Below are 21429 nucleotides of genomic sequence, written 5' to 3'. Positions count from 1 at the left end.
TTGTAAGTAAGCTAAGATGTTTTTTATCCGGTGAGAATCAGTGTGATGCCAGCTGGTGCCCCAGTGTATGTGAAACGTATCTGCTTTGTCCTACTTCTCCCTTTAATCCCTCTCTTGTCTGTAGGAATTTTGTCCTGTCTACAGTCAGCTTGAGGGTGGTACATGTGAATGCACAGGGCGGTGTGACGAAGCCGCTACTGCGAAAGCATTGCGAGGCACTGCACGCTGTGGCCTGTCACCCCCAGCAACCAGTTGTTGCCTTGGGCAGCACAGTGGCATCCTGAAGGTGTGGGACTATGAGCGCAAGGTGTCCATCTGCAGCAGGGTCTTTGAGAAGGAGAGGCAGATTCAGTGTATCGCCTATGACCCCCAAGGTGACCCAGCAGGCCAGAGGCTTTTGTCAGTTTAATTTCCTATAAGTAAATCTATATGCATACATAGAAAGATCTCACATTGATATTCTCACAATTGATTTGTGGTATACGGAGAACTCCCCTTAAAAACAACATGTTCTCTGTCTGTGTTTGTGTGAGTTGGCTCAGCTTTGACCAGGCTATCCTGTGTGTCAGTGAACAGGATTATACCTGGCGGTTGGATTTGCAAGTGGAGCTGTCCATGTACTGGATGCTTGCACATAGCAGAGTAAGGCAGAGGAGCGACTCAACTACAGCCAAGACTGCATCACTCACATTACCTTCTCTCCAGACTCCCTCTACCTGGCCACAGCAGTGAGCAGACACTATGTGGTTCTGGCATTGGGATTGGAAAGTAACAGGTTTGAGCCCTCTACCTTGAAGCATTATAATCAAACTGAAGCTAACAAATTGCACATTTCCCTCGTGTTTTGTTGCTACTGTCAGGATGCTGGAAAAGCGGAAATGGTGTTTGGCTTATACACTGGTAGGAGCGTGCAGTGCTGGAAGTACCTGGTGAGGCATCACTCCTACTATAAGCCCATCAGCGACTTCCTATTTGGGGTGTACCTGGACAGCACACAACCCAGACTATTCTCCCTGGGCATGGACCAGACCCTCACACTTAGTAGGGCTCTGGTTTACTTACATGCAGTGGTTCTTTACTTGCTGAACCACTAGGCATGCTGAATCACGTTGGATGACTTTGCCTTGGTATGTGGTGGTGATTGATTAGGTGGAGTATGACCTGGAGAATAGCAATGAGAATGAGCTGCTGATCCTGAGCGCATTGAGCAGAGCGTCGGGCCCACCTGTGTGGCTTGGTGCACACCCCTCACCACAGAGGATTTCCTGCTCACCGCCTCTGGCCTCTACAAAATGAAGCTTTTCAACAGCATCACCAAGATGTGCAGGTCAGCACCCAAATAACAGTCTGTAAAAATATGATTAGTCCTCTTATTTCACGGCATCTCTGTGTCATTGGGGTGTAGTATGAAGGCCACAAATGAAGGATCATGACCCTAGCTCTCATTAAATGGCATACATCACAAAAGACAAGGTAAGTGTTGATTCACGCGCAATCGTATCAAACTACCTCCTCAGTCAGACCAAATATGTATGAAAGTCTTTATTTTAGGGGCCAGACTTGTGTGCATTTCTTGCCTAATGAAGAGATACTGGTTTCATTGTCACTTGTCATAATGTCATTGTGTTCTTGTTCAAGGTGGATCTCGAGATTCTGCCCATTGATGGAACCCCCAGTCCTCTGCTCTGATTTGCCACCCAACAGGGGTATCTGCTATGGCCTACTCCAATGACGTTCTATATGTCTTCACTGCTGGGGGTCTGACTGAAGTCCTCTCATGGTAGATTAGTTTAAAGTGAGTAGACCGTTGAGTTTTCCTGTTGAACATATACTGAATCGTTGTCTCTTATGAGTTTAGTGCATTAGAAACAGAGAACTCTTTAGAGTAGGTCAAACTGATATCTTTACCATGTAACCATCAATATTCATAACTGTATAGAGTGGGCACATCAGTTATGGCTGTACAATACTTGTGCGTTTGTTCTGACACTTACATTTTTCCCTTTAGGAAATGGAGGACTTTTTCTATTACTGTCAGCTGCGTAAACAAGGCATTGACTCCATGGAGATCCGACAGGTGTCCACCCGAATCCCACTAGCAAAGGTCCCCTTTATCATAAGGGCTCTGGGCTTCTTCCCCATTGAGCAAGAGGTACAAAGTCCTTAATGAGGACTAATGCGATGACTAGGCTATTGTGGGAAACGATTGATTAATCGATTACTTTGATAATTTTCTGTTTTCGTTCCTCATTTTGTTATACTTTGTTTTAAGTTATAATGAGTTATAAAAATGAGTTAGGTTCAGTATAGAAATAATGTTTGCTGGAGGACATGCAGAACGAAGTAAAGTTCAGCAGGTATGCTGAGACTGTGAAATATGTGACCGACATAGACCTGGAGGAGTTCATTAAGGTGTACGTCAACCAACAGCCAGCATTTGGTATCTCCAAGAAGTAGTTGCTTCACACTTTCCAGGTCCTGGGATGACATGTAGTGAACAGGGACGAGCTGCTGGAACTCTTCCAGGACAGAGATGTGCTAGGCTAGCTGCCTGTAAATTTGCATCTTCTTAGTCTCCACACGTCTGTTTGCTGTGCCTGTATATTTCTATGCAGGGTAGTGTCAGTATCTACAATTTGCTAGCTTTATGTCTTTATGTTCCCTTGTTCTGAGGCAGCGCTGGTATTTCATTCTAATAATACGTCAACTCTCTTTTTGCCTCAGCGGAACACATCACTGAGGACAAGCTGGCAGAATTTTTCACCACACTGGTAGGACTGAATCCAGAGAGGGGGAGATCTGAGCTGGAAGCCATTGAATGTGATGGTATGTATCACCATGTTAAGCTCAGAGTAGTGTCTAAAAATGTGATAATGAGACAGACTACACAGCTTTGATAGTCCACCATTAAAAGTGTGTGTGGGACAGATTCAGAAGACATGCTGGATTGTGAGATCCTGGAGGAGATTTCCATGGAAACATTTTCTAATGATTTCCTGGGGATTGTTCCCTCCTCCCAAGAGGGAATGTTGTCCTCCTCAGGGTCAGAAGTTGTATGGAAATTACATGTTTTTTCTTTTGGAGAAGTTTTTATTTATCAATTTCCTTTAAAAACAGCTCACTTTCATTTACATCGTTTATACACATAAAAACGGCATAAAACAGCATTCGAGTATTACATTTACATTTGTTAAAAATCTTCTATCTACAGAGCTTGTGCTGCTAGGTGATCTAAACTGGGACATGCTTAACACCCCGACCATCCTACATTCTAAGCTTGATGCCCTCAATCTCACACAATTTATCAATGAACCCACCAGGTATAACCCCAAATACGTAAATACGGGCACCCTCATAGATATCATCCTAACCAACTTGCACTCCAAATACACCTCTGCTGTCTTTCTATCAAGATCTCAGCGATCACTGCCTCATTGCCTGCATCTGTAATGGGTCTGTGGTCAAACGACCACCCCTCATCACTGTCAAACGCTTCCTGAAACACTTCAGCGAGCAGGCCTTTCTAATCGACCTGCCCCGGGTATCCTGGAAGGATATTGACCTCATCCCGTCAGTAGAGGATGCCTGGTTATTCTTTAAAAGTGCCTTCCTCACCATCTTAAATAAGCATGCCCCATTCAAAAAATGTAGAACCAGGAGCAGATATAGCCCTTGGTTCTCTCCAGACCTGACTGCACTTGACCAGCACAAAAACATCCTGTGGCGTTCTGCATTAGCATCAAATAGCCCCCGCGATATGCAACTTTTCAAGGAAGTTATTAAGAACCAATATACACAGACAGTTTGGAAAGCTAAGGCTAGCTTTTTCAAGCAGAAATTTGCATCTTGTAGCACAAACTCAAAAAAGTTCTGGGACACTGTAAAGTCCATGAAGAATAAGAGCACCTCCTCCCAGCTGCCCACTGCACTGAGGCTACCCCGATCAACAGCCCTCCACCCCCCACAGCAATTCGCCAAGCCTCCCCCATTTCTCCTTCACCCAAATCCAGATAACTGATGTTCTGAAAGATCTGCAAAATCTGGACCCCTACAAATCAGCCGGGCTAGACAATCTGGACCCTCTCTTTCTAAAATGATCTGCCAAAATTGTTGAAAGCCCTATTACTAGCCGGTTCAACCTCTTTTGTATCGTCTGAGATCCCCAAAGATTGGAAAGCTGCCGCGGGCATCCCCCTCTTCAAAGGGGGAGACACTCTAGACCCAAACTGTTATAGACCTATATCCATCCTGCCCTGCCTTTCTAAAAATCTTCGAAAGCCAAGTTAACAAACAGATTACCGACCATTTCGAATCCCACCGTTCCTTCTCCGCTATGCAATCTGGTTTCAGAGCTGGTCATGGGTGCACCTCAGCCACGCTCAAGGTCCTAAACGATATCATAACCGCCATCGATAAGAGACATTACTGTGCAGCCGTATTCATCGACCTGGCCAAGGCTTTCGACTCTGTCAATCACCACATTCTTATCGGCAGACTCAACAGCCTTGGTTTCTCAAATGATTGCCTCGCCTGGTTCACCAACTACGTCTCTGATAGAGTTCAGTGTGTCAAATCGGAGGGCCTGTTGTCCGGACCTCTGGCAGTCTCTATGGGGGTGCCACAGGGTTCAATTCTCGGGCCGACTCTCTTCTCTGTATACATCAATGATGTCGCTCTTGCTGCTGGTGATTCTCTGATCCACCTCTACGCAGACGACAACATTCTGTATACCTCTGGCTCTTCTTTGGACACTGTGTTAACTAACCTCCAGACGAGCTTCAATGCCATACAACTCTCCTTCCGTGGCCTCCAACTGCTCTTAAATGCAAGTAAAACTAAATGCATGCTCTTCAACCAATCGCTGCCTGCACCTGCCCGCGCATCCAGCATCACTACTCTGGATGGTTCTGACTTAGAATATGTGGACAACTACAAATACCTAGGTGTCTGGTTAGACTAAACTCTCACATTAAGCATCTCCAATCCAAAATTAAATCTAGAATCGGCTTCCTATTTCGCAACAAAGCATCCTTCACTCATGCTGTCAAACATACTCTCGTAAAACTGACCATCCTACCAATCCTTGACTTTGGCGATGTCACTTATAAAATAGCCTCCAACACTCTACTCAACCAATTGGATGCAGTCTATCACAGTGCCATCCGTTTTGTCACCAAAGCCCCATATACTACCCACCACTGTGACCTGTACGCTCTTGTTGGCTGGCCCTCGCTTCATACTCGTCGCCAAACCCACTGGCTCCAGGTCATCTACAAGTCTCTGCTAGGTAAAGCCCCGCCTTATCTCAGCTCACTGGTCACCATAGCAGCACCCACCCGTAGCACGCGCTCCAACAGGTATATCTCACTGGTCACCCCCAAAGCCAATTCTTCCTTTGGCCGCCTTTCCTTCCAGTTCTCTGCTGCCAATGACTGGAACGAACTGCAAAAATCACTGAAGCTGGAGACTCATATCTCCCTCACTAGCTTTAAGCACCAGCTGTCAGAGCAGCTCACAGATCACTGCAGCTGTACATAGCCCATCTGTAAATAGCCCATCCAACTACCTCAGCCCCATACTGTATTTATTTATTTATTTATCTTGCTCCTTTGCACCCCAGTATCTCTACTTGCACATTCATCTTCTGCATATCTACCATTCCAGTGTTTAATTGCTATATTGTAATTACTTCGCCACCATGGCCTATTTATTGCCTTACCTCCCTTATCCTACCTCATTTGCACATACTGTATATAGACTTTTTCTACTGTATGTTTTTTATTCCATGTGTAACTCTGTGTTGATGTATGTGTCAAACTGCTTTGCTTTATCTTGGTCAGGTCGCAGTTGCAAATGAGAACTTGTTCTCAACTAGCCTACCTGGTTAAATATAGGTTAAAAAGTACATGTTAAAAACAATAGAAACAACCTTGAATAAAAGTATGTTTTCTTGTAAAAACCTCATTCTGTAAAAGCCATTTAAAATGTATACAAATGATTTAACAAAGGAAAAATATTTTTAAGACATGAAAAACATGTTAAAAAGTCACTTTGTTAAAAGGCTGTCTTCGGTCCTTTGTACAGGAACAGGGTGAGTCCTCAAACTCACCTCCTCCTGCTCCTCCGAATCAATTACCGTCCTGTCCGTCGGGGCCCAGAGGAGATCCCTCCCTCTAGGCACCACAGCGCTGTCAGGTTGTGGCCGCCGGCTCCTTGGGTGTTGTGGGGGACCCTTCGTCTGGGGTCGAGGCTCCCTTTCTTCTGTTCCACCCCAGGGCTTCCGTGGCTACCATGGCCACTACCTGGGGGGTAGTCTCTACTCGTTTCGCTACCAGCAGGTTGCGGGAGGACCACAGTGCTTCCTTCAGACATGTGAGGGTGGGCCAGAGCTTGGTGAAGGCCCTTGGTGGAATAGGCCTTCGGCCCACCCCATACAGCAGTCAGTCGAGGGCACGCGGATGTCCTCACCATGCCCTGGGAGTGCATAACGGCCCTGACTTGGAGGATCTCGTGGGCGACCATCTAGGACAGGTCCCGGTGCCAATTCAGCAGTGCAAGATGGGCCACATTGCGCCAAACCGTTGTGGGCTCACCTATAGTAAGCCTGCGCACTGTACACACTGGTTCCCGCTCCTGCACAAGAGAGAGAAGAGAGCGGTGTTTAGTTAAAACCGTGACTGCTTCTTTTTCCAGTTTAAAATATCTTAACTTCTGAAGCTGGACATAGTGTGTGGGGAGCAGAAAAGAGACTGGGGCTCGCAGGTCGACTGGGATCAGCCTCAGGGTTCTGAGGTAAGATCCCAGGCAGAACCGTGCAAGGGCCTGGGTCTTGTTGAACGGGGAGGTGGCAAGAGTGAGATGTAAATCATGACGGGGAGGTGGCAAGAGTGCTGTAAAAGACTCATGGGAAGTATCTAGTTCATGAAGCACACACATACAGAATACAGGTTTCCTCATGGGTGCAGTTTGATGTGATCTTTAATTGGCTATGATTGGCTAATAAAGATCAATTGAATACAGCATATGTTATGACAAGAACAAATAAATAACACATTTAATTGCAAATGTTTTTAATTTATTTGTGCCAAGTAATTATACTTTTAAAAAAAAATGTATAGTCTATGCATTAACTTTTGTTTTCTGGGAGACTTGCAAGATAAATGCTGTAAAACTTTTGTCTGAAGTAGTGCAACTTCTCTTCAGGCTGTCTGTCTACAAAATACAAAAAAAATTGGGCGTGCACGCGCTTTGCTTGTTCTGAACGCTGTCCTTGGCGCAGGCGCGTTACTTCCTCCTACAGCTCGCTTCAGTGTGTTTGCATTGTGCCTAAACTGCCGGCGAGTTTAAGAAAATATTTTACCTTTAGCAGCTATGTCGGGCAGGTCGGTCCGCGCGGAGACACGGAGTAGGGCGAAAGATGACATCAAGCGGGTTATGGCTGCTGTTGATAAAGTACGAAATTGGTAAGAGGGAAAGCGTTATCTAAGACCCGAGAGCAGCATTGCTAGTGGGGGAGGAGAGACCGGGAGAAGAACAAATTTATGAAACGAAAGATATATTGAATGAAATTCGGTCGGATGATATCTCGGCTCATGTGCGCTGCGCTCCCGTGCTCTGGTCAGATGAGGAGGTCGCTTAAACACGTATCATGTGGGAATATTACATCTATTCATAAAATATTGTGGGTTGAACCTAGAAGCCATTTCGTTGCAGTCACATGAAGCCTTTGCCGTTCTAGCATAGTACATGTACTGCCGGCTTGAGAAGCTTTGTCGGCTACTGGTTTTTCACCGCTCGAATGTTATCAATAATAACATCACAGCCCGCGTTCGACGACAGCGGTCAATAGTTAGAATAGTTTCTATGTTCGCGGGGTTTTAAATTTAGCGCTTGGAGAGGTTTTTGTGTCCTACAAATATAGGGAGCGCGTGGGGTGCTGGTGGGAAGAGGAACTGTGCAAAGACCGAATTGCTTTACAATTTTATTTTGGATGGTCCTCTAGTTTAATAAAATTGCAATTTATAGATTTGCACTAATGTGGATGTGTTTGTAGCCTAAATGTAATCACCGCTAAATTAATTTAAATAATTTAGTTGAGGCTATTCGCCTGTAGGCTCACTCATTGGTAGATTTCTCAAATGGCTACAAGTACATTCCTAACTTTCAAATGAACTTTCCACAGATATGTTGAAGGACATTTTCTACGGGGAATTGACATTTAAAGTGATAGTAAACAAAAATATTTTGTGGTGTTTTGTTGACATTTTGAAATTAATACACAAATGCAAACAAGTGTTCCTCATTCCTTGTGTATCTAATGCAGGGAGAAGAAATGGGTAACAGTCGGTGACACATCCTTGCGAATCTACAAGTGGGTGCCAGTAACCGAACCCAAGTCAAATGATGTAAGTCCGTAGGGTGTTTGGGGGCACCAATTTTTATTCTTTTTTTTAATGGTGAGTGTAGAATGAAACTGGGAACAGTTAAATTACAGAAGTACGGTGGATGATCACCATTATGCTTCCTTTTTTCATCTCCTTTCAAATTCCTTCTGATATGACATATACAAAGTGATTATATTGAGATAAAATACATAATGTAATATGTTATACATAATAAATAGCACAACTACAGCATTTTATGTGCGATCTTGCAGAAGAGCAAAAATAAGAAGAAAGGCAAGGATGACAAGTATGGGTCGGAGGTCACAACACCAGAAAACAGCTCTTCTCCTGGAATGATGGACATGCATGGTAAGAGCCAATTCACACCGTTTGCAAACAAAGCGCAAAATAGTTAAAACTGATGTTCAATAATAGTTGTAAACTCATCTTTCTTTTACTTTCTGTATCTCTTAGATGATAACAGTAACCAGAGCTCCATTGCTGACTGCTCCCCGATGAAGCAGGAGAACAGCAACAGTGCCAGCCCTGCCCCAGAGGCCACGGCAACTTCCCAGAGTGACAGCAACGAGGCTAAGAGCGACCACAGCCAGTCCCCTGGCAAAGAGCAGCTGAAGAGCACAGACAGCAAGAGTGGTCAGTCAATATGCTACCTAGCACAGAACGGGAGAGCATTGCCTTAGTTTCAACTAAACTATATGAAACTATACCATGCATACAGCATATTGTCCTCATTAAAGCTGTGCTCTTGTCTTACCTTGAGGTATTTTCTAAGAGTAGTGTCAACTTGTCAAACAATATGACTTAACTTGAGAGGCAGAATGCTTTTATACAGCCCACATAATCCCAGAATAGTAAAAAAAAATGGCAGTTGCACAGCTGTCAAGGTCAAAAGTGTACATGTTATGGCTTGTAGATGGCATTCATAAGGAACATTTGGTGAACAAAATAATATATAATATATGCCATTTAGCACTCTTTTTTCCCCAAAGTGACTTAGTCATGCGTGAAAACAAATGTTGTTTAATCTTCACTAATGTCAATGGCAGCATTGGGAACAGTTCTATGAATTAACCCATCAGCATACAGAGAATGGCTTGAAACAATTTAGCAAGTTGTGGTTAAAGATTTTCAGGCTAGCGATACATATTGACAAACCATAATCAACGATGAGGGTATGGAAGATATCATGAAATGCTAAACATGCCTCATAACAGTATTGTAAAAATAGGCATCTACTGAGAGAGATTTATTCACAAGTCTGAGCATGTACTCTGGGCAACAAGAGTTTCTCATGTATTTTGAGAAGTTTAGCTGTTATGTACTAGACAGGCAAACAGATTGTTGTTTCCTCTTGTGGGAGTGAAATCCTCTGTTCAACAAGGCCTACTGTAGTTTCTGGTGTAATGAGCTGGTAAATCGATCTGCCATGCCAATGCCGTTTAAGGACGGAGTGCAAAACTCCTCAAAACTACAGTGTGCCAACTTGTCATTGATGTAGTTTTCACCAAGTAGCAAGCTAAACACCCGTGAGAGTAGTATTTTCCATAATTCAATACCAACCCCTTGTTCTTTGATTTATTTAACTAGGCAAATCAGTTAAGAACAAATTCTTATTTACAATGAAAGCCTACCAAAAGGCAAAAGACCTCCTGTGGGGACGGGGGCTGGGATTAAAATAAATAAATAACATAAATAAAGGACAAAACACACATCACGACAAGAGACAACACTACATAAAGAGAGAGACCTAAGACAACATGGCAAGCAGCAACACATAACACAGCATGGTAGCAAACACTACATAAAGAGAGAGACCTAAGACAACATGGCAAGCAGCAACACATAACACAGCATGGTAGCAACACAACATGGTACAAACATTATTGGGCACAGACAACAACACAAAGGGCAAGAAGGTAGAGACAACAATATATCACGCGAAGCAGCCAGTTCTGTACATACACGCAACTTCTCTTTTTTGCCACAAGATGGTTCTGTAATGTAGAGTTTTAAGTCAGTTACACTAAGGTATTTGTGTCATCACTCAGATTTGGTGATATTCATTTTGGGAAAAATACCGGTAAATAAATCTTGCTAGGTCATGCCGCAATCAGACCTCGTCTACCAAGATCTGCGATAATACACCCCAAGCAAGGTCACTCATGCCACGTCTGTGAAGTTGAAACTATTGTGGATAGTAAAGAGAAGAATAACATGCAACCCTCAAAGGCCAAGTTGCGTGAGTGTTGCAAAATACATTTACACATGTTATTCAATAATTTCACCCACACCGCTCGTGCGAACGTGTCCACGCGCTGCAAGTCCCCTCATAGGATATCAGGAAGATTCAAACCCACGTGGATGCTTGAAAAACAAGAGGAGAGATTAATTAAAGAACTAACTAGGTTTCACTTTTTATCTGATTAATAGTCAGAGTAGAGAAACATGACTATGGGTAGAAATTCTACAAAGAATCAGCTAAAAAGAGAACAATACTTATGTCAGGTAAAATAACAACCCAATGTTTATCTCCCAGTATAAACTGGCTAGCAACATCTATCTAGCTAAATGTTCATGAATGTTTTGTGTGTTCGACCTACGGCAAAATTAATATACAGTGCCTTCAGAAAGTACTCAGACGCCTTGACTTTTTCTACATTTTATGTTACAGCCTTATTTTAAAATCGATTAAATAAAAACAAATCCTCAGCCATTTACACATAATACCCCATAATGACAAAGCGCGAGATTTTTTATATTTTTTTGCAAATATATGAAAACTTAAACAGAAACAACTTATATACATACATAAGTATTCAGACCCTTTGCTATTAGACTCAATTTTGAGCTTAGGTGCATCCTGTTTCCATTGGTCATCCTTGAGATGAGTCCACCTTTGGTAAATTCAATTGATTTGACATGATTTGGAAAGGCACACACCTGTCTATATGAGGTACCACAGTTGACAGTGCATGTCAGAGCAAAAATCAAGCCATGAGGTCGAAGGAATTGTCCGCAGAGCTCAGAGACAGGATTGTGTCAAGGCACAGATCTGGGGAAGGTTACCAAAAAATTTATGCAGCATTGAAGGTCTCCAAGAACACAGTGGCCTTCATCATTCTTAAATGGAAGAAGTTTGTAACCACCTAGGCTCTTCCTAGTGCTGGCTGCCTGGCCAAACTGAGCAATCGGGGGAGAAGGGCCTTGATCAGGGAGGTGACCAAGAACCCAATGGTCACTCTGACAGAGCTCCAGAGTGTCTCTGTGGAGATGGGAGAAACTTCCAGAAGGACAACCATCTCTGCAGCACTCCACCAATCAGGTCTTTATGGTAGTGTGGCCAGACGGAAGCCACTCCTCATAAGTCACATGACAGCCCGCTTGGAGTTTGCCAAAAGGCACCTAAATGACTCTGACCATGAGAAAGTCTTTCTGGTCTGATGAAACCAAGATTGAACTATTTGGCCTGAATGCCAAGCATCACATCTGGAGGAAACCTGGCACCATCCCTACGGTGAAGCATGGTGGTGGCAGCATCATGCTGTGGGGATGTTTTTCAGAGGCCGGGACTGGGAGACTAGTCAGGATCGAGGCAAAGATGAACGGAGCAGAGCGATCCTTGATGAAAACCTGCTCAGGACCTCAGATTGGGTTGAAGGTTCACCTTCCAACAGGACAACAACCCTAAGCACACAGCCAAGACAATGCAGGAGTGGCTTCAGGACAAGTCTCTGAAGGAATGTCCTTGAGTGGCCCAGCCAGAGCCCGGATTTGAACCCGATCAAACATCTCTGGAGAGACCTGAAAATAGCTGTGTAGCAATGCTCCCCTTCTAACCTGACAGAGATTGAGAGGATCTGCAGAGAAGAATGGGAGAAACTCCCCAAATACAGGTGTGCCAAGCTTATAGCGTCTCAATGCTGTAATCGCTGCCAAAGGTGCTTCAACAAAGTACTGAGTTAATGGTCTGAATACTTATATAAATGTGATATTTCCTTTTTTAATTTGTAATTTGCAAAAATGTCTAAAACCAAAAAAAATCTTTGTCATTATGGAGTATTGTGTGTAGATTGATGAGGGGGGGACTATTTAAGAAATTTTAGAATAAGGCTGTAACGTAACAAAATGTAGAAAAAGTCAAGGGGTCTGAATACTTTCCAAAGGCACTGTAGTTGGTTCACAGTTGGTTTTGATATTTTAACCTCCGTGTCATGAATGCGTCTGGTGTGGATGGACAAAATCAGCAATGACAGATGCACGCGTGTAGTCGGCATGTAACAGAAAATGTACTTGCCTATTTTAATAATTCACTTTTAATCAGAACTGTTACAGAAGTAGTGCCTTGTCCTTTCTTATTCAATTTCCTTAAATCATCTTGTCTACCATGGTTATGCCTGAAACAGACTTTCTGGTATTGCAGGAAATGTTCACTCCTCAGAGTATTCCAACACAAGCACACCCAAGAGGGACGGAAGGTCCACAGGAGGGAATGAACCATCCTCAGACACTCCTCAAGATTCTCAGGTCCTCCCTTCCACAACCATCCAAGACTAGAATGTCTTTGTATACAGTACCAGTCAAAAGTTTGGACACACCTACTCATTCAAGGGTTTTTCTTTATTTTTACATCTGTTATTTTACCAGGTAAGTTGACTGAACACGTTCTCATTTACAGCAACGACCTGGGGAATAGTTAGAGGAGAGGGATGAATGAGCCAACCATGATGGTTTGAGGGCCAGATTTGGAATTTAGCCAGGACACCGGGGTTAACACCCCTACTCTTACGTTAAGTGCCATGGGATCTTTAATGACCTCAGTCAGGACACCCGTTTAACGTCCCATTCGAAAGATGGCACCCTACACAGGGCAGTGTCCCCAGTCGCTGCCCTGAGGTATTGGGATATTTAAAAAAAAAAAAAAAAATTTGACCAGAGGACAGAGTGCCTCCTACTGGCCCTCCAACACCACTTCCAGCAGCATCTGGTCTCCCATCCAGGGACTGACCAGGACCAGCCCTGCTTAGCTTCAGAAGCAAGCCAGCAGTGGTATGCAGGGTGGTATGCTGCTGGTTAAAGACATCAAACCCATGAAATAACACACATGGAATAATGTAGTAACTATAAAAAAAAGTGTTAAACAAATCAAAATATATTTTATATTTGAGATTCTTCAAAGTAGCCACCCTTTGCCTTGATGACAGCTTTGCACACTCTTGGCATTCTTTCAACCAGCTTCATGAGGACTGCTTTTCAGTCTTGAAGGAGTTCCCACATATGCTGAGCACTTGTTGGCTGCTTTTCCTTCACTCTGCGGTCCAACTCATCCCAAACCATCTCAATTGGGTTGAGGTCGGGTGATTATGGAGGCTAGGTCATCTGATGCAGCACTTCATCACTCTCCTTCTTGGTCAAATTACACAGCCTGGAGTTGTTGGGTCATTGTCCTGTTGAAAAACAAATAATAGTCCCACTAAGCGCAAACCAGATGGGTTTGATGCGTCTCGCTGCAGAATGCTGTGGTATCCATGCTTGTTAAGTGTGCCTTTTTTTACTTTTACTTTTTTTATTTCACCTTTATTTAACCAGGTAAGCTAGTTGAGAACAAGTTCTCATTTACAACTGCGACCTGGCCAAGATAAAGCAAAGCAGTGCGACACAACAACACAGTTACACATGGAATAAACAAGCTTACAGTCAATAACACAATAGGGGAAAAAAGAAAGTCTATATACATACAGTGTGTGCAAATGGCGTGGGGGGGGTAAGGCAATAAATAGGCCATAGTAGCGAAGTAATTACAGTTTAGCAAATTAACACTGGAGTGATAAATAGCAGATGATGATGTGCAAGTATAAATACTGGTATGCAAAAGAGCAGGAAAGTAAATAAAAACAATATGGGGATGAGGTAGGTAGATTGGGTGGGCTATGTACAGCTGCAGCGATCGGTTAGCTGCTCAAATCAAATTTTATTTCTCACATACACATGGTTAGCAGATGTTAATGCAAGTGTAGAGAAATGCTTGTGCTTCTAGTTCCGACAATGCAGTAATAACCAAAGAGTAATGCTTGTGCTTCTAGTTCCGACAATGCAGTAATAACCAAAGAGTAATCTAACCTAACAATTTCACAACAGCTACCTTATACACACAACTGTAAAGGGATGAAGAATATGTACATAAAGATATATGAATGAGTGATGGTACAGAACGGCATAGGCAAGATGCAGTAGATGGTATCGAGGACAGTATATACATATGAGATGAGTAATGTAGGGTATGTAAACATTATATTAAGTGGCATTGTTTAAAGTGGCTAGTGATACATTTTATACATGTATGGCAGCAGCCACTCAATGTTAGTGGTGGCTGTTTAACAGTCTGATGGCCTTGAGATAGAAGCTGTTTTTCAGTCTCTCGGTCCCTGCTTTGATGCACCTGTACTGACCTCGCCTTCTGGATGATAGCGGGGTGAACAGGCAGTGGCTCGGCTGGTTGTTGTCCTTGATGATCTTTATGGCCTTCCTGTGACATCGGGTGGTGTAGGTGTCCTGGAGGGCTGGTAGTTTGCCCCCGGTGATGCGTTGTGCAGACCTCACTACCCTCTGGAGAGCCTTACGGTTGTGGGCGGAGCAGTTGCCGTACCAGGCGGTGATACAGCCCGGCAGGATGCTCTCGTTTGTACATCTGTAAAAGTTTGAGAGCGCTTTTGGTGACAAGCCGAATTTCTTCAGCCTCCTGAGGTTGAAGAGGCGCTGCTGCGACTTCTTCACCACGCTGTCTGTGTGGGTGGACCAATTCAGTTTGTCCGTGATGTGTACGCCGAGGAACTTAAAACTTACTACCCTCTCCACTACTGTCCCGTCGATGTGGATAGGGGGGTGCTCCCTCTGCTGATTCCTGAAGTCCACGATCATCTCCTTTGTTTTGTTGACGTTGAGTGTGAGGTTATTTTCCTGACACCACACTCCGAGGGCCCTCACCTCCTCCCTGTAGGCCGTCTCGTCGTTGTTGGTAATCAAGCCTACCACTGTAGTGTTGTCGGCAAACCTGATGATTGAGTTGGAGGCGTGCATGGCCACGCAGTCGTGGGTGAACAGGGAGTACAGGAGAGGGCTCAGAACTCACCCTTGTGGAGCCCCAGTGTTGAGGATCAGCGGGGTGGAGATGTTGTTACCTACCCTCACCACCTGGGGGCGGCCCGTCAGGAAGTCCAGTACCCAGTTGCACAGGGTGGGATCGAGACCCAGGGTCTCGAGCTTAATTATGAGTTTGGAGGGTACTATGATGTTAAATGCTGAGCTGTAGTCGATGAACAGCATTCTCACATAGGTATTCCTCTTGTCCAGATGGGTTAGAGCAGTGTGGTTGCGATTGCGTCGTCTGTGGACCTATTGGGGCGGTAAGCAAATTGGAGTGGGTCTAGGGTGTCAGGTAGGGTGGAGGTGATATGGTCCTTGACTAGTCTCTCAAAGCACTTCATGATGACGGAAGTGAGTGCTACGGGGCGGTAGTTGTTTAGCTCAGTTACCTTAGCTTTCTTGGGAACAGGAACAATGGTGGCCCTCTTGAAGCATGTGGGAACAGCAGACTGGGATCTGGATTGATTGAATATGTCCGTAAACACACCAGCCAGCTGGTCTGCGCATGCTCTGAGGACGCGGCTGGGGATGCCGTCTGGGCCTGCAGCCTTGTGAGGGTTAACACGTTTAAATGTTTTACTCACGTCGGCTGCAGTGAAGGAGAGTCCGCAGGATTTGGTAGCGGGCTGTGTCAGTGGCATGGTATTGTCCTCAAAGCGAGCAAAGAAGTTGTTTAGTTTGTCTGTGAGCAAGACATCCTACCTTATGTTTAAAGTTAGTAAGGGAGATATGTCTCCAGCTTCAGCGATTTCTGCAATTAGTTCCAGTCATTGGCAGCAGAGAACTGGAAGGAGAGGCGGCCAGAGGAGGTGTTGGCTTTCGGGATGACCAGTGAGATATACCTGCTGGAGCGCGTGCTACGGGTGGGTGTTATCGTGACTAGTGAGCTCAGATAAGGCGGAGCTTTACCTAGCATATACTTATAGATGACCTGGAGCCAGAGGGTCTGGTGACGAATATGTAGCGAGGGCCAGCCGACTAGGCATACAGGTCGCAGTGGTGGGTGGTATAAGGGGCTTTGGTGACAAAACGGATGGCACTGTGATAGACTGCATCCAGTTTGCTGAGTAGAGTATTGGAAGCTATTTTGTAAATGAAGTGTGCCTTGAATTCTAAATAAATCAGTGTCACCAGCAGAGCTCCATCACACCACCATCTCCATGTTTCACGGTGGGAACCACACATGCGGAGATCATCAGGTCACCTACCCTGCGTCTCACAAAGACACGGCAGTTGGAATCAAAAATCTAAAATGTGGACTCATCAGACCAAAGGACAGATTTCCACCGGTCTAATGTCCATTGCTCGTGTTTCTTGGCCCAAGCAAGTCTCTTCTTCTTATTGGTGTCCTTTGGTAGTGGTTTCTTTGCAGCAATTTGACCATGAAGGCTTGATTCACGCAGTCTCCTCTGAACAGTTGATGTTGAGATGTCTGTTACTTGAACTCTGTGAATAATTTATTTGGGCTGCAATTTCAGAGGCTGGTAACTCCTAATGAAGTTCTCCTCTGCAGCAGAGGTAACTCTGTCTTCCTTTCCTGTGGCGGTCCTCATGAGAGCCAGTTTCATCATAGCGCTTGATGGTTTTTGCGTCTGCACTTGAAGAAACTTTCAAAGTTCTTGAAATTTTCCAGATTGACTTACCTTCAAGTCTTAAAGAAATGATGGACTGTTGTTTCTCTTTGCTTATTTGAGCTGTTGCCATAATATGTACTTGGTCTTTTGCCAAATAAGGCTATCTTCTGTGTACCACCCCTACCTTGTCACAACACAACTGATTGGCTCAAACACAGTATGGAAAGAAATTCCACAAAGGCACACCTATTAATTGAAATATATTTTTGATTTGTTTAGCACATTTTTTGTGGACTAAATAATTCCATATGTGTCATTTCATAGTTTTGATGTCTTCACTATTATTCTACAATGTAGAAAATAGTAAAAATAAAAACTTTTGACTGGTACTGTATATTTGTCAATTATGCATTTTACTGATGCAGTATAATGAAACTCGTTTAACAGCAAGTATTTTAATATGAAAAGCTTACTTTTTCTGAAATAATTTGTTTTATTTTTGCAGGAATCTGAAGATGGCACTCCTCCCAATAAGAAGGGCAAGTTGGAAACTCCCTCAGCTGATTTTGAGGAAATCTAATTTATCTTCTCCCATCACCAATTCCTCAACCTGTCGCTATTTCCTAATCACTTCAGGTGTCCTAACCTCTCCTGTGTCTTCATCTCTTTCTTCTTCTGCATTGGTCCCAGAGGAGTCCAGCACCCCCACCCCCCTCTCATTTTGCCACTAACACCTGCTATTGTTTTGGTTCTCCGCCAAAGTGTATGTACATACAGTATTTTCATTTAGTCACTTTTGTTGTTTTGCTCAGGAGGGTCAACACACTGTTTGAATCCTTTTATGATCTGTTGGTTCTGCTGCTGTTGTAACTTTTGTATTACTTTGACAGTTAGACATTAGTTCATTTAACTATAAGACAACACCTACATTTTTTATTAATTAGTGGCACTTGGTTGCATATTGGTTTCCCTTTCTCCTCGTGTGAAAGCTGTAGCTTGTAGCATAGGCCTACTTCCAGGTTTGTGTGCCTTGAATTGCCAGAATAATGTGTGTAGATTTGTTTCTATAGTGTGTATACTTCACTCTGGTATATCAAGTGCCCATTGCCCAGTTTTTGTTAACCTTTTCAAAGCATTTTTCAGTGCAAATGTAGGCTGCTTGGTTATAGCTCTTTGAATACCTCACTGAAGTCCAGCAGTGCTGGCAACACTATGTATAGATTAAACAATAAGTATAACCTCTACTTGCGAAGTGTAAGTGGCCTAAATAGTTGTTTCCTCGTCAGCCTTTGCCCAACTAAAAATGCCTTATTCAATTAGTCCTACAGAAAGTCAAATGTTGAATGTCTTCTTTTGGGACCCTTATTTGTATTATTATTTTATTAGTGTTGGAATACATTTGAGTGGGGTTTAACAAGCATAATTTATTCCACAAATATTAATTGATTTCGTCATGTAAAAGGTTTTAAAATAAAACAATTCTACAAAAAACTACTTGTTATGCAGCTGCCACCGATATAAAGCTACAATGCAGATAGCTCTAGTTTAGATCCCTGTAATATGAATATCTTCCAGAATTGAGTCAGAGAGGAAGAGGCAAAGCAAGGTTTTACACCGGAATTTGCTTACGTAAGGCTTATTTGATCAAATAAAAGTTTTGTAATGGTTAGGTATGCACTGATAAGTGGATGCACATGGCATTTTGGAAACTTTAGGGAAAAAAGACTTTATACGGGAGTTGTGCCTGTCAGATGGAGGACATTGCCATTGAGGGCTTCCACCTGCATGTGGCAGGGCTTGCAAACTGTCACGGATTACAAAGGGAAACCCAGCCTTGAGCTGCTCAGTAACGTCAGCCTACCAGATGAGCTAAATGCCTTCTATGCTTGCTTCGAGGCAAGCAACACTGAACCATGCATGATGGCGCCAACAGACATGGCAGCTCTGCTTCGAGCTCCTAAGCAACTTTGCAGTATTTTGTTTTTACAAGCATTTTGCTACACCGGCAATAACATCTGTTAAATATGTGTATGTGACCAATACATTTGATTTGAGAGCACTAGCTGTTCCGGGTGACTGTGTGATCTCGCTCTCTTTAGCCGATGTAAGACCTTTAAACAGGTTAACATTAACAAGGCCAGATGGATTACCAGGACGCGTACTCAGTGCATGCACTGATCAGCTGGCAAGTGTCTTCACTGGCATTTTCAGCCGCTCCCTGACTGTGTCTGTAATACCCACACGTTTCAAGGAGACCACCATAGTCCCTTTGCCCAAGAATGCCAAGGTGTAAACTGTCTAAATGACTATCGCCCCATTGCACTCATATGTAGCCATGAAATGCTTTGAAAGACTGGTCATAGCTCACAACACCATCATCCCAGACACCCTGGACCCACTCCAGTTTGCATACCGCCCCAACCGATCCACAATCTCTATTGCACTCCACACTGCCCTCTCCCACCTGGAAAAAAAGGAACATGTAAGAATGTTAATTGACGACACCTTAGTTTAACACCATACTGCCCTCCAAGCTCATCACTAAGCTCGACCCTGGAACTTGAAAAACTCGTAATTAAGCTCGAGACCCTGGGTCTCGATCCCACCCTCTGCAACTGGATCCTGGACTTCCTGACGGGCCGCCCCCAGGTGGTGAGGGTAGGCAACAACACATCAACCACAATGGCCCTCAACACGGGGGCCCCTCAGGGGTGCGTGCTTAGGCCCCTCCTGTGCTCCCTGTTCACCCATGATTGCGTAGCCGCACCTAACTTCAACACCATCATTTAGTTTGCTGACGACAAGATGGTGGTAAGCCTGATCGCCGCCGACGATGAGACAGCCTATAAGGACGAGGTCCGTGACCTGCCAGTGTGGTGCCAGGACAACAACCTTTCCCTCAACGTCCGCAAGACAAAGGTGCTTATAGTAGACTACAGGAAACGGAGTGCAACGCACGCTCCCATTCACATCGACGAGGCTATAGAGCGGGTTGAGATCAAGTTTCTCTGTGTCCACATCACTAAGGAATTTAACATGGTCCACACACACCAACACAGTCGCAAAGAAGGCATGACAACCTCCTCAGGAGGCTGAAAAGATTTATCATGGGCCCTCAGATCCTCAAAGTTCTACAGCTGCACCATTGAGAGCATCTTGTATCTACCTCAATTATCCTTTACACCTGCACATCGACTATAATTGGAGCCTTGTCTGGCAGCAAAACAGTTCATTCAGCCTCATTTACTGCCTTTAAAAAACAGCTGATATGGCTGACTTGCTTAAACAAATGTGGTTTCTACTGACAATTGAGATGTACAAACTATGGCATAATGGGACGAAAAGCAGATGAGGCAATCCGTAATTTCGATTAAGACATTAATGAGTGAGCTAGGACGGATATAGTCAATATAACTATTTGTTCAGCACTTTTGAAATGTAAAGCGACAGAATTCAAAACATGGGTGGTTCTTACAGTGTTCTCCCTGTACACCAAGTCAGAACCATAGGATAAATAAAGGGGGCATATAAGCAGACAATGAAAGCTCTTACAATATTCAATAATTACATTTCTCAAAAACAGGTTATAGGCTACATGTGCACCACCATGTCAAAACAGTAGTTGAAATTAAGAGGTGGAAATAGGCCAAATTATTAGGGTGAGGCACATGGGCTACTAACAGCTTACTACACAACATACACGCGGCACAAATCATGCTTCATTGAGAGCATGGCCAATGTTGAATGTTTATTATTTTAAACTAGGAAAAGAGGCCCTTAATCTTAGACTTGGGACCACACAGCCACCACTGAATAGGAGGCTAATGATTGCTTTGCAATGCTTGCAGTTAGCCACTGATTCCTTCCAAACCACTCATTGTTGAATTTGCGATTTCCAACTTGTTGTGTAATGTTTATGTCCAATGGCCGATGCGCACCGATACGTTTTATCTATAATTTCTCTTCATATGACAAGGATTAAAAAGGATTTGTCAGTACATTGTCAACTTGATTCATGGTGATGACTGCTAGCTAAGATTTTGAAAGTCCAATCAAAGCTACTGTAGATATAACGTGATTTGATGTAATTCTGTGGCCAATGACCTTGAGCGTTCTTGGATGGGCACTTCTAATATAACTCTATGGCAGCACCCAAGGGGGCTTGAATTTTCGAGCTCTGCCCTTAACACAGAGCGTTGCGCCACCAAGTCTTTCTGCTGGCTTGTCCCACCACCACAGAAGCACTGAGCTAGGCTGAAATACCTGCATTTTGGAGCTGCCTTACTCGAAAAAACTAAAAAGAGACCATG

The 21429-nt window shown here is 43.9% G+C and overlaps 1 protein-coding gene across 1 annotated transcript; it reads left to right on the top strand.

Annotated features, from left to right (window-relative positions):
* The first annotated feature begins 7213 nt into the window (after window positions 1-7213).
* On the top strand, window positions 7214-18363 carry LOC139576754 (B-cell CLL/lymphoma 7 protein family member A-like). The gene is made up of 6 exons (XM_071403180.1): window positions 7214-7463; window positions 8324-8405; window positions 8657-8753; window positions 8859-9038; window positions 12826-12929; window positions 17625-18363. Exons 1-6 carry the CDS (start codon window positions 7372-7374, stop codon window positions 17697-17699), a joined length of 630 nt encoding a protein of 209 aa, XP_071259281.1. The 5' UTR covers window positions 7214-7371; the 3' UTR covers window positions 17700-18363.
* Window positions 18364-21429: the final 3066 nt, after the last annotated feature.

Source organism: Salvelinus alpinus, chromosome 5 (assembly GCF_045679555.1).
Source record: "Salvelinus alpinus chromosome 5, SLU_Salpinus.1, whole genome shotgun sequence".
Taxonomy (NCBI): Eukaryota; Metazoa; Chordata; class Actinopteri; order Salmoniformes; family Salmonidae; genus Salvelinus; species Salvelinus alpinus.
Note: the sequence above shows the minus strand (reverse complement) of the source record. Positions and strands in the feature narration are given on the sequence as shown.

Excerpts from the sequence above, each read along its gene's own strand:
- LOC139576754 (XM_071403180.1), top strand. The coding sequence starts at position 7,372 with ATGTCGGGCAGGTCGGTCCGCGCGGAGACACGGAGTAGGGCGAAAGAT. Across the intron at positions 8,754-8,858 it reads TGGAATGATGGACATGCATG|ATGATAACAGTAACCAGAGC; the intron begins GTAAGAGCCAAT and ends TGTATCTCTTAG. Across the intron at positions 9,039-12,825 it reads GAGCACAGACAGCAAGAGTG|GAAATGTTCACTCCTCAGAG; the intron begins GTCAGTCAATAT and ends CTGGTATTGCAG.